Source organism: Stigmatopora argus, chromosome 1, assembly GCF_051989625.1.
Source record: "Stigmatopora argus isolate UIUO_Sarg chromosome 1, RoL_Sarg_1.0, whole genome shotgun sequence".
Classification (NCBI taxonomy): domain Eukaryota; kingdom Metazoa; phylum Chordata; class Actinopteri; order Syngnathiformes; family Syngnathidae; genus Stigmatopora; species Stigmatopora argus.
In genome coordinates this window covers 24,111,883-24,124,170 of record NC_135387.1, presented here as the reverse complement: position 1 = coordinate 24,124,170, position 12,288 = coordinate 24,111,883, and the positions used below count along the sequence as shown (strand labels likewise).

General features: G+C 41.8%; 1 protein-coding gene across 2 annotated transcripts in view; it reads left to right on the top strand.

The window, feature by feature from the left end:
• plxna2 (plexin A2) overlaps positions 1 to 12,288 on the top strand; it is a 250,079-nt gene that overhangs the window by 182,462 nt on the left and 55,329 nt on the right. For both annotated transcript variants that reach the window (XM_077610560.1, XM_077610569.1), the window contains one exon: positions 5,118 to 5,218. In XM_077610560.1, the coding sequence (XP_077466686.1) occupies positions 5,118 to 5,218 (101 nt within the window). The remainder of the gene's footprint in view (positions 1 to 5,117; positions 5,219 to 12,288) is intronic.

Genomic DNA, 12,288 nt, shown 5'->3' with positions numbered 1-12,288 from the left:
TGAGTGTGTCAAGTAGAGAAGATTCATCGTAGCTGGCAGTCAGAATTGTGGCATAAATGATCACATTTCTTTAAACCGCATGATTTTGAAATCATGACAAAATGTGCTTGCTCCACCCTTGACAGGGCACTCATAAATGAAAAAGAACATGCAAATACTGATGAATTAAACAACAGAGTCATTCCGCATCTTTATATTGAGCGGTAGGGCTGCCAAAACATTGTGATAAAATATGATCTTCTTCCGAAGCAGCACAAAATGTTTGCAAGCAGAACAGAGGGATCCGTTGGCGTGGGGAGATTTGTCCATTGTTTTCTGTTCTGTCAGTGGGATAACAAATGCAGATTAAAACGCAAAAGGCTGGCTTCACGGGCAGCGGGTGACTTTGGGCGCCCTTAGATTTCGGAACTGGGAGTATTTGCTCTTCTTTTGTGCTCACGTCCTTGGCAAACACTTGCTGATACGCTCCAGCCTCACTCGCCTCTCGCGTTGCAATGGTATTGTGCTGGTGATCGATGTTGCTCATTCCAGTGATGTGGTTGCTCACCCAGCCCTCATTAAAAATAGAGAGCGTGTGGCGGAGGAGTCGATGCATGTCTATACATCTTTAAAAGGAGGTAAGAAAGATCCCAAAGGTACCAGCTTTTTCCCCCGTGCAGCGCCGAGGGGTTTTGCAGGTGCGCGACGTACGTGAGAGGTTGTTGCTGAGGTCAGAGCCAGGACCGTTACCTTGGAAACAGTCCACTAAATAGCTTCCTGCACCTTACTGCTGACAGTGGGATTTTTTTATTTTACATTTTTTTCTTCTTTTCGTCGCCTCATGATAGAGAGCCGCATCTGGCACCACAGAGAGGAGCGCTCCTCATAACAACAGAGCAATGAGACAGTTTCACCTCACTCAGCTCTCCTTTATTCACCTTTATTCTCTCTGTCGCTTTCTTCTCCTCCTCGGCTGTCTCTGCTCGGCCATCCATCACTGAACTGCGGCGGACGTTGGCGGGGTCTCTCAGCAGCGGCGTGGAGGCGCTGAAATAGAGCCATTTGTCTTCTGTCACTAAGACACAGAAACAAATGAAACCCACACTCTCAGAAGTGTGAACATTGTCAATGCCAGAGTAGAAACACCTTTACACAACTGTCAACACCACTTCCATTCAAGCCATCATGAAAACATGAACAACTGTTGTGTGGATTTGACTGAATTAGGTCTTGCATCATATACTTGCGGTTGTTGAATGTGGAGTCCGTGTTTCAAACGCAGTTACATAGGCTAGCTCGGTCCAGCTGAGAAGATGGAGACAATAGAGGATTCAGTTTATTCCCTTTGGCTGAGTGTTCAAAATGCCACTTCATAAAACTAATGAATAGAGAAGCTCTTTGATATGGAGTACCATCTGTGTCAAAATGGAATTATTTATTAAATTGTGTATGTATATATTTATTATTCATGTCTTTCTTGAATTTTGGCACCTTCATAGTTTTCAACGTGGTATTCAACTAACTGTTGGAGCTTAACTGAACTTTTACATGATGATTGTATAACCTTCCTAATCAACTCATTTTTATAGGACTCATTTGCAAAAATTGTACCGATTTTGTACCACATTCTTCCCCTTTTATTGTCTTTTTAAATTTTGAATTTTATCTTCCCATTTATGTCTCAAGCACTATCGTCATTCTTTTGTGAGTCTTGTCGTTGAAGCCAATTCAATTGAGCTTGATGTTGAGGATGGTATTCAATCAGACCCTTCTGTTGCCAGTCAATCGCCAGCGTTGCCTTCAAGTGTGACTCCAGCATTTGAATAAACCCCCTGTTTTGGTCATCTTAGGCTGGTATTGTATTAGCATTAATTTGCAGAGGGAGCTGAGGCCTCTTTGGCCATAATTCCCCTCACAGTTCGGAAGAGGCAATCTGGGCCACCGCTGTGCGTCTTTGCCAAGAACAAAGCGGTGTTTTATGACATACAAACACGCATACACACACACAGGAGAAGTGTATTCATTGTGGGGACCTGCTGTGTTGAGTGACTGTAACGTGTGCTGTGCAACAGCTGCTCTATTCCCTCCCCACACTTCCAGCACGGTTGGCCCATGCTGCTCTCACTACAATGCACTACACACCAGTAAACACTTTTATTTTTCAATTCTCCCATTTGTTTCCCTCCAACACAACCCTGTTCATTTTGTGTCTGTTTGCCCCTCACCCCAATACCACATTGTACTTGTAACTCTCCCACTATTCAACAGCTGCTCTTCATCCAAAAGTACTTTTATTTATTGCGTTAATTCAACTCAAGCTGTCCTTTTACGATGTAAATATGCTTTCGTGTCTCTATGCAAGCAGAGCCAAACAAATCATATTTTTTAATGGTCCCTCAAAGAAATCAATTGAATTATGGTATGTTTATACAGGAGCCAGTAATAAAAAAATTCAGTGTTTGTGTAATCGTGAACAATACTCACATTCTAACTAATTGGCTCGATAATACAAACTAGAGCAGACTTTACAGGATATATTGTTTCGACCAGCCAACTTGCTGTATGCCGGTGGCCATGTTTCTCATCAGTCACTGCCTCTGGCACTGATGTGACTGTGCCTGCAACTCATTACACCGCACCACCTGTTTGTCCCCAAGCAAGTCCTCCTTGAGGTGATGGGGGGTTAGTCTAACTGGAGTGTCCGCGGCGGAGCACAGTGTAGAGTTTGTCCCGTAGTGGCAATGGACCCCTTTGTCCCTTTCCCTCAATTATATGGACCTTCCCCTGGCTTGTCACTCTATTGCTGCAGGGGTTCAGACAGGTGGTGGTGGGGGGGTGGTGTTATTGAGCCTTTGAAAAGTAAAGGGGAAACAAAGAGCTGATATGATACAGTCTGGAAGCCTGTTCTTCACAGCAGCTGAGACCACCGTTTGCTGTCAGCTACATTTAGTAGGATATCATTGAGAAAAAACAGCACTGTAGATGAGTGCTTAGTCCTCAGGTCGCAGGGGGAAGGTCTGGAAGGTTAATTGAGATACGGTACTATAATGTACAGTGAGATAGGAAAATTAAGGACTGGTATTGCAGAATTTCCACACAAAACTGCATCGATTGATTTATCTTAGCAAGGAGAGCTGATACTTTCCAAGTGTCCCAAAGGCTTCCTCTGCCTTGATTTATGTGTATCTATCCACCAAAACTGAAAGATATTACTACTACTATTGGACACACAGAGTTTGTCCATCTGAAGTAGAATAAGTTTGTATTTCGGAACACCCTGTGGAAAACTACGAGAACAAGAACATGCTGTTAAATAATGGTGCTAAGCTAGTTACAGAATACCACCGCTGTGCAACAATAACCAGATATTTACAAATGATCTTACACATCATACATACATATTGGCTACTAGAACGTTGTTTCATATTTATAAGTTTATCATCTGTTTTTGTTTTTTGTTTTCTTTTTTTAGTCTAAAAAGTCGGTGCACTTGGTTCCAAAAACACTCAAAAGTTATTTCTACCTGTTCATTGAACATGCTGCCAATTGTAGAGAACCAGCCCATGATCAATTGATCATGGCTACATTGTATCAAGAGCTTGTTGGGATTAGGTAGTGAGGGAATGGAGAAGAATGGCAGACAGATGATCTTTAAACTAACTGAAAAAATCTCCTTTCCATCATTTCTATTTTACACACAACTGGTGTCACAGTGTTCTCACATATGAAGAAGACCAAGACCCATGTACACAAACACTACAACAGAATTGCTGTCTTGTTTTTCTGTTCTCACATCTCAACCACATAAAACGATCTTTTCTGTCCATCTTCTCTCTGTACTTTGGTGGACAGATGCTGGGGTGCATACTAAAGCCAAGTGATGGCATGAGAAGCCTCTCTCTGAGGGCCAACTGATCCCAGCTGCTCACTGCTGGTTCTCTGGCTGGCAATCAAGGCGACAGTTGCCTGCACAGTTGACAGTGACATACAAGCAGTGGCCGAACCATTTATCTTATTAACTGAAAGAAAGACTCAACAGCTGACGCATTGCATTTTAGTAGGAAAGATTACCATACAATCAATCCTGTTATGATGCTGAAGACTGGTATAGATTTAGAAGCTAAAAATTCAAGTATTGAGTTTTGATTGGAATAAAAATGTTATGAAATTGACTAGAGGTCAGGTTTCACAACTAGGCATCAACAGCAAAGAGCTAAGGAGGAGATGAGAATTATTGAGATGGATATTATAGGAACATATCATGGTGCGACGTTAGCTGGTTTATAAATTCCTGTGATTCCTTCTAAATTATTGTTTTCATCATTTTTACTTTTCTAAACAAGAATCAGAAGAGCAAGTTTATTTTTACATGATTTTACTTAAGTGACAAAGACAGTAGCAGGTCCTTCGACAAAACACTTGTACTAAACCACAGCAAAATCTATATGTAGTTTTAAATAGTCACTACTACTACGCACACTAATAAGTCGCCATAGAGACCATAGTAGAGACAAGCCTGCCAGTTTCTCGTTGCTCCCCCATCATAGTGGGCGTTGAGGAAGAACTTGTATTGAAAAGCATAATGTGACCTTATAATGTGATCAATTTCAAATCCTTCTCTTTGCACATTGATTTCCAAAACCTTCCAAAGGCTATACCAATCAAATACAAAAAACTACACAGATAACACAATTCAACCATTCCGACCTGTCTTATGCATGAAAGAGTTCAAAATATAACAAAATATTGGAAAATTACTCATTAATTGTGTTCCAATCGTTCAGACAGCGCTGATCAATTTCTGATCAATACACATTGATAAAGCAAATACACAAAAATTAAAGCTACTGTATGTTTGTCTCAATTAATTATTGGGCTTATAATCAATATTACTATATCTACAAAAACAATAGCAAAACCATTGTCAAACGACACATTACATTTTGTCCATCGTGTAGACAAAAATATGAATACTTTTATTTTGTTTGGCCTAGTCAAATCTGTCCACATTAGCAACAATGGCTCAGATATTAAGCCTTTCCTGTGTATGTCCATGTTTATGAAAGTTTATTATCTATGTACAAGTGTTTATTGTTATTATATTGGTATTATATTGATTCTTTCCTATTTTCTTTCAGGTTACGCAAGTTCCCATCGAGTCATGTGAGCAGTACGACACTTGTGGCGAGTGCCTGAGCTCTGGGGACCCGCACTGCGGTTGGTGTGTGCTTCACAACATGTAAGTAATTATACTGGACACAAACACACACAAAGTGTGCTTAAATCTAACACTAATTAAAGTTTGAGGAGAGGAGGAAAAGAGGCCACTTACATTTCCTCCTTGTTAAATGAGTAATCTATATACGAACCAAAAAGGCATTGAACGTCGACGAAGGGAACGACACCCACTTGGACAAAAATGTAATTACGTCACCAGCACAGGTAGGGAGGAGGAGAAATAATTTCATCTTTTTGTTGGAAAACAAATTGAGCTTGATGGAATGACCTTTTAAAACAGCAAGGGCAGAAGATGAATGCGGCAGAGCCTGAAAAAAAACGCTGTTCAAATATCTTCGTATCTTTTCTTTTCTTTTTTGAGCATGCAGTCATCAGTCTGAGTTGTTTGTCAGCTGCCACATCTTGAATCCCACACTTAAAACATTCCTTTTTGGGGGGTGTCGCAGTTCAAACGCATCCGCTCTCTCCGAAGCTATAGGTGGGTTGTTGTGTATGTCAGAGCGCGACAGCAATCATCATTATCGCGATGGCGGCCCAAAAGTGCACTTAAAGTAATTTGCATCACTCCAAAGCTGCGACAGGACAAATAATTGCCTAGCGACAAGGTAATTCAACATGTGCCTGTATAGGTGGGAAGAGTGGGGGGGGGGGTTCTGTATTCATTACTGTCTGCGTGCCTTCACACTGAAATCCTTTAGCACCACATTACCTTCCATACTTGCATGTTAATCCTGAACTTTTGTGTGTGTAGAGCGAGTGATAAAATAACTTGAGGTCGCCGGGAGTTTAACGTCTGCTGCCACACATCATTTAAATAAAGCAGAGCGATATATCCATATTTTCTGACCTAGTAGCCGTAGCTTAGCGTGTGGGGTCGTTTGGTCGCCGGTCTTTTGGTCGCCGGTCTTTTGGTCGCCGGTCTTTTGGTCGCCGGTCTTTTGGTCGCCGGTCTTTCGGTCGCCCGGACCCAAACAACGGGCGACCAAAAGACCGGCGACAAAACAAGGTAAAACAACACGGTCTACGCATCAATAAAAGCCAACAATGCAGCAGTTTCACTGAGCAGACGTGTGAGTGTATAAGAGTTTGTATGTACATGAGTTGTCCCCTCTTAACAAGTTCTCCAACAAAACACAATAAAACTACGGGAAATTTGGAGCTTTTCTTTAGCCTAATAATTAATAGGGCATTAAGCATGACTAAATAATAATTCACAGTTTGTATTTAGGGAATTTGAGCAACGATTTCAATGGTAATTATCAATAACCTTCCGGGCGACCAAAAGACCGGCGACCAAACGACCGAGTACCTAGCTTGGTGAGAAAAGTCGTAGTCATAATTGGATTTAAAATTGAGAACACATAGTGGCCCCAAAATAAGATGTAACGGGTGCCATTTATTGGCGGTTGTCGAGGGATTTATAATGCTTATCTTTATGCAGAGTCGCCACTAGAACAGAGAAGGATTTGAAAGTGGTCTAACAGCTGTAAAGTGCTTAAAGCTATCTGTCTCTTTAGCATGTACGGTATGTGCGTGAGATTGTGTCTATCTGTTGGTCTGTCTACCTGTACACGTGTTCAAACACACGTGCGGACCCCTATATGATACAATTGGGAAAAAGAAGTTCATCAGCCAGCCATCTGTTCTCCTACCGCCGCCTGTCCTTGGTTCTAATCCCCCTCACATTGCCCTGACCCCTTCTCGAGGGTGGTAGCACCCCTGTCAACACTTGCCCAGAAAGTTCCTGCAAGAACAATGATGAGGGTGTTGATGAACTCTTCCTACAGCAGCTGTTCACACTGTGCCATCACATTTTTGCATATTTTAAGAAGGCAGTCCCTCAAAATGGACCTGTCGTGCCATTATCACCACTATAGGAAAACAGAAAACTTGAGAACAGCAATATTCTTTGATTTGTTCCTGCTAAATATCCACTTTAAAGACGAGATTTTTTTTTTTTGAGATTTTACCCCAAAACTATCATTTTAAGTCCACCAAGTTTTTTGACTTGTTTCTACGATCCACAGCACTTATGCATTTTTATAATCTCCCCACAAAGTTCATAAATGAATGATAATTTCTGAAAGATTTGCAACTGATATGTCAAAAACACTGAAATCAAGAAGAGGCACGTATTTTATCAACCGGAATTTCAAATGACAGAAGAAACACATTTTTGAAAGAATATTTTGCATCTCCCAATTAGACAGAATCATTTAGCAATGTTCATTTTAAAAAGTTTTCGTTCAAACTTTCATATCAACAACCTGCCACATAGTCTGGCTTCTTATAACTTGTTTTTCAGGTTTTGTTGTGACGTTAAGTTCGGTCCTCATAAGAGGACATTAATAATAAAGTACAAAAATAAATAACAATGGGAGAAATTAGTACCCCTCTTATTCAGTCTTAGGATAATCAGGGCTCCAAATATTACAAATATTCCATTGATTTACCCAATATTTTTCGCTTCCAAAACATGATCATTTATGATCGTTAATGTTAATTGTATTCAGAATTTCTCATTTAATATACATATACTAATTTGTATGTGTTTTTTTGTTATTAACAACATTGTGTTGTGAGCAGATACGATCTTCCTCTCTGGAAATTGATTGTCTTATCTTCTAAACTCGATAATCGCTTTATTGGAAATGGCAAATATGAATCTAATTACATGTTATATTAAACTAGCTAATTGTTTATAATGATAATTATCAATTGTCTGTATGTTTGGACTCCACGTATTGTTAATGAAGGAAATTCGAGACTCTATACATGTGTGAACAAACTAAAAGCATGTCAATCAAAATATCAAGTGAATCCTCCTGCCTTCTTCAAGAGTCTGCCTTCATCTCTTGTATCCGAAAAGACATCTCTTGCCAGCTGTGCTGCCACCCGCAGCTGTTCTCATCCCCTGCTCCCTTCGTCCCTCCTTACCCTCTCCAAGCTGTTGATTCTCTTAAATTATCTACCCGTGTCTGAGGACCCCCTGCCAACGCGGCGTTCGCAACTACTATCTCGCTCGTCTCGTCTCCCGCGTATGACGTTCTCGCCTCTCGAGATGGTTGCGTTTGCGCCCGCAAATATCCGCCGCTTTGATCACGCCCCTCATTCCGCTCACATCTGCCATCCACCATATCCTTTATGCATCTCATGCTAGCACATTTCTCTCTTGCTACGTTTCACTTCTGCTTTCATCGGTCGTTCTGTTAAACACATTACATCATCGGCCAGCTTGGCGCTGTGATTGTGCGTGAGGTGACGAGATGGCTTAGAGGACCATCGCTGTCTCTCTAATTCCATTCATTCTTTGTCCCATTCATGGAGGATGGGGGTTGTAGGTCCTTTAATTACCCACTGCTCCTTGGGCTCCCCTGCGTACTCGGAAGAATCGCAGCCAGGGCTGGGATTGATGGCAGAAGAGTGTGTTTGATGGCACGCACTCATCAACCCCAACAGCGTTTTGATTGCACCTTAAAGTGTCTCCGAGTCTGAATCTCGCTGGCGGCTTAGTTGAGTCTCCGTTTCACTGCGAGCCAAATAGCATTCGGTCTCCTTCCTAGACAGTATCTCATAGGTTATGTTTCGGGCATGCCCTGAAAGAAGCATTTAAAACTGAGAAATCACCTTATGTCCATGCTCAGGCCATATTTTCCATATCGGCCAAATTTTAATTGAGGATTCTTGGTTGTTATGTTCACATATTCAGGGCTTCTGTTTGAATTTTTCCACTGATTACTGAACTAGTCAGCCTGAGTAATAGTCTCAGTAGAATGTGGTTTTTGTCCTAGAGCACAGGTGTCAAAGTGGCGGCCCGGGGGCCAAATCTTGCCCGCCGCATCATTTTGTGTGGCCCGAGAAAGTAAATGATGAGTGCCAACTTTCTGTTTTATGATGAAATTCAAATGAAGATTGTAGATTATTTCCTGTGTTTCCTCATTTTAAATCAATAATTGCACAAATTTGTACTAATTTGAATGTCCAAAAATGATCTATCGATTAGCACGATTGAGAAAGCTGTCAATTTATTAATCAATTAATTTTGGCAGCCTAGTTGGAAGACATAACAGCCCTCCGGATGTAATCGAAACTACCATGTGGCCCGCGACAAAAAATGAGTTTGACACCCCTGTCCTAGAGCCTATCGCAGTAAAGACTGTTATCTCGATTGCTATTGTGGGTTTAACTGCTTTAATTTTAGTTGACTTGTTCCATTTTGTATTAAACGAACATCTTTGTGGCTATGCTTTTTTGAAAATGCCTCATTTGGATATAGTGTGAACGCATGTACAGTATGTTTATCTTTATCCTTATGATTGTTCATGGAGGAAAAATGCAAAAAACGTTCTCCGTATAACTTGTGAAGTAGAATAAAGGTGGGAAAAACTTTTTCAAAGTCATTGTCAGTAAGATCTATGAGAGCCTTTTATATTACATGTACTCCTCTTTTAGCTATTTAGTCCTTCGCTGCTATCTACCTTTGTGTTTGCTTTATGCCTGAAGCAAAGTATTGTTCTATTTTATATTTACAACAAAAGTAATCACAGTATACCTCAGTGCTATTAGCACCTTATTTGTGAGAAGTAAGGTTTCTCGTCAACATTTGGCACACAGCTAATGAGAGAGGCAAGGGGTCAGGCTCTAACTACACAGAGATAATGGCCATGACCCGAAACCATGGCAACAGCAGCCGTCCAGCATTGCCCTCCCACCCCATACACCCACATGTACCTCATCCTTTCTACACTCTCTCATCACATTTTGCTTGACTAATTTCAATATTACTTAAAAAATAAAAAAACAAGGAAAATCCAAGCCTATCAGCATTCACTGAACAACGCACTATGGATTGCCAGTTGTGAATGTTGCAATATGATCTTCAATCAAAACCACTGTTGATTGAGTTGAAATTGGTCATATTGACTGTTTGTTTCATATGCCACCTGTTGCTGTAGTGGTTCACTCATCTGACTTTGGTGCAGAATGGTCGTCTGTCTCTCTGTATGCCCTACGGTTGACTGGTGACCAGTCTAGGGTGTGGTCTGCCTTTCCTTTGAAGTCAGCTGGGATAGGCTCCAGCAATCCTTGTGAAGATGTGCGCTAGAGATGATAAATGTTTTCATCTTCATTCATTTACCATGCCGCTTTTCTTCACGGAGGGGTGCTGGAGCCTATCCCAGCCAATTGTGGGCAGTAGGCCAAGTACACGCTGAATTGTTTACCAGCCTATCGCAGGGCACATTGCCACCATGCGTACTCACACCCAGGTAGAATTTCGAGTGCTAAACCAGCCTGTAATGCACGTTTTGGGGATGTGGGAGGAAACCAGATGACCTGCAGAAAACCCACACAGTCACAGGGGAATATACAAACTCCACACAGGAAGACCGGAACCCACCAGGGATAGTTCAAGTAGAAATATATAGCCTAATTGTATTTTGTTTTAAGATGATGTCCTCTGAAATGACCCATGTGAGTATGCCAAATATGGAACGAGGGGGAAATGTAGAATAATGATATGGGTGCATTAACTCTACTCCCAGTGGGAGTTTCACACTATTAACACTACAATAACTCACTACTTTTCTGCTGTCTAAACTCCCCCCTGAGATATAAGTGCACTATGCGCACTCTTTCTCCTTTACTGAATGGAGTTTGAAGTTACGACAACGTAATTGCATCCAATCGTTGGATAAAGATGTGTCTGAGAATCAGCCGGGGTTTAGTTTGTGTTGTTCAGATGGATCATATGGGCCCTAACACATATTGACACACATGCATGCCCACAGCTTGTAGCGGACAATCAGCCAGCACGGTGGACACAGGCTGACCCGCCCGAGTCCAATTAGAGCTGCTGCGACCAGACAGCACGAAAAGCAGGCCAGACACTCTGGATAAAGATAGACTGTAAGAGTGAACACATACTTTTAATAGGGAAAAACTAAAAGGTTGTGGCGGACTTTTAATGAGGGACGTGCTGGATTCTAGGGATGTCGCAAACATGTTCTTGCCATTAGGAGAGAGCAGTGTGTCATTTTCACTGTGCTGCAGAGAACTACAGCATGCAAAAAGTTTCATATGAAGACATCAATTCTAACAAAACAATGGCCGGATCAAATGCTTTAAAATGGCGTGTCGTAAATGACGGGCCAATTGCTGCCTGTTTTATTTGTATTGACTTGCAGCTGGGCATCGTAGTTACTGAAGTGAAATAAACTTTGATTGAGAATAATATTTTGCAGTTTTCTAAACTGACTTGTCCTATATAAAACCTTTATTACCTTACACATTTCACAGGAACACTTTAATATTAGAAGCTTTACGCTCTAATTGACTGTATAGAACCAAACACTCATGTAACGGGAACACTTCTAAACATCATACAGTCTATATATACACTACCATTAGAGGCAGGAACATGGCTGCTTCATTCATTCATTTTGTGTACCACACCTCACTAATGATTCGAAGGGTGCTGGAGTCGGTACTTGGACGTTTCGTCGAAAGACGTTTGGTCCCCGGACGTTTGGTCCCCGGACGTTTGGTCGACCGGACGTTTGGTCGACCGGACGTTTGGTCGACCGGACGTTTGGTCGACCGGACGTTTGGTAGAATGGACGTTTGGTCGCCGGGTTGTTACTGTTGAAACCAGCTCTCAAAATTATAATCATGAGAGAGAGTGAGTTTAATATCTAAATATCTAATATCAAAATATCAACAGTAAACTCTCTGTCATAATTTCATAGCGAGCGAACCCGGCGACCAAATGTCCGTTCTACCAAACGTCCGGTCTACCAAACGTCTGGTCGACCTAACGTCCGTTCTACCAAACGTCCGGTCGACCTAACGTCCGGTCGACCAAACGTCCGGTCGACCAAACGTCCGGTCGACCAAACGTCCGGTCGACCAAACGTCCGGTCGACCAAACGTGCGGTCGACCAAACGTCCGGGGACCAAACGTCTTTCGACGTCCGGTCAGGGCTGGAGTCTATCCCAACCAACTGTGGGCAGTGGCATAAAACACCCTGAAATGGTTACCTGCCAATCCCGGGGCTCAATAACTATTCATAT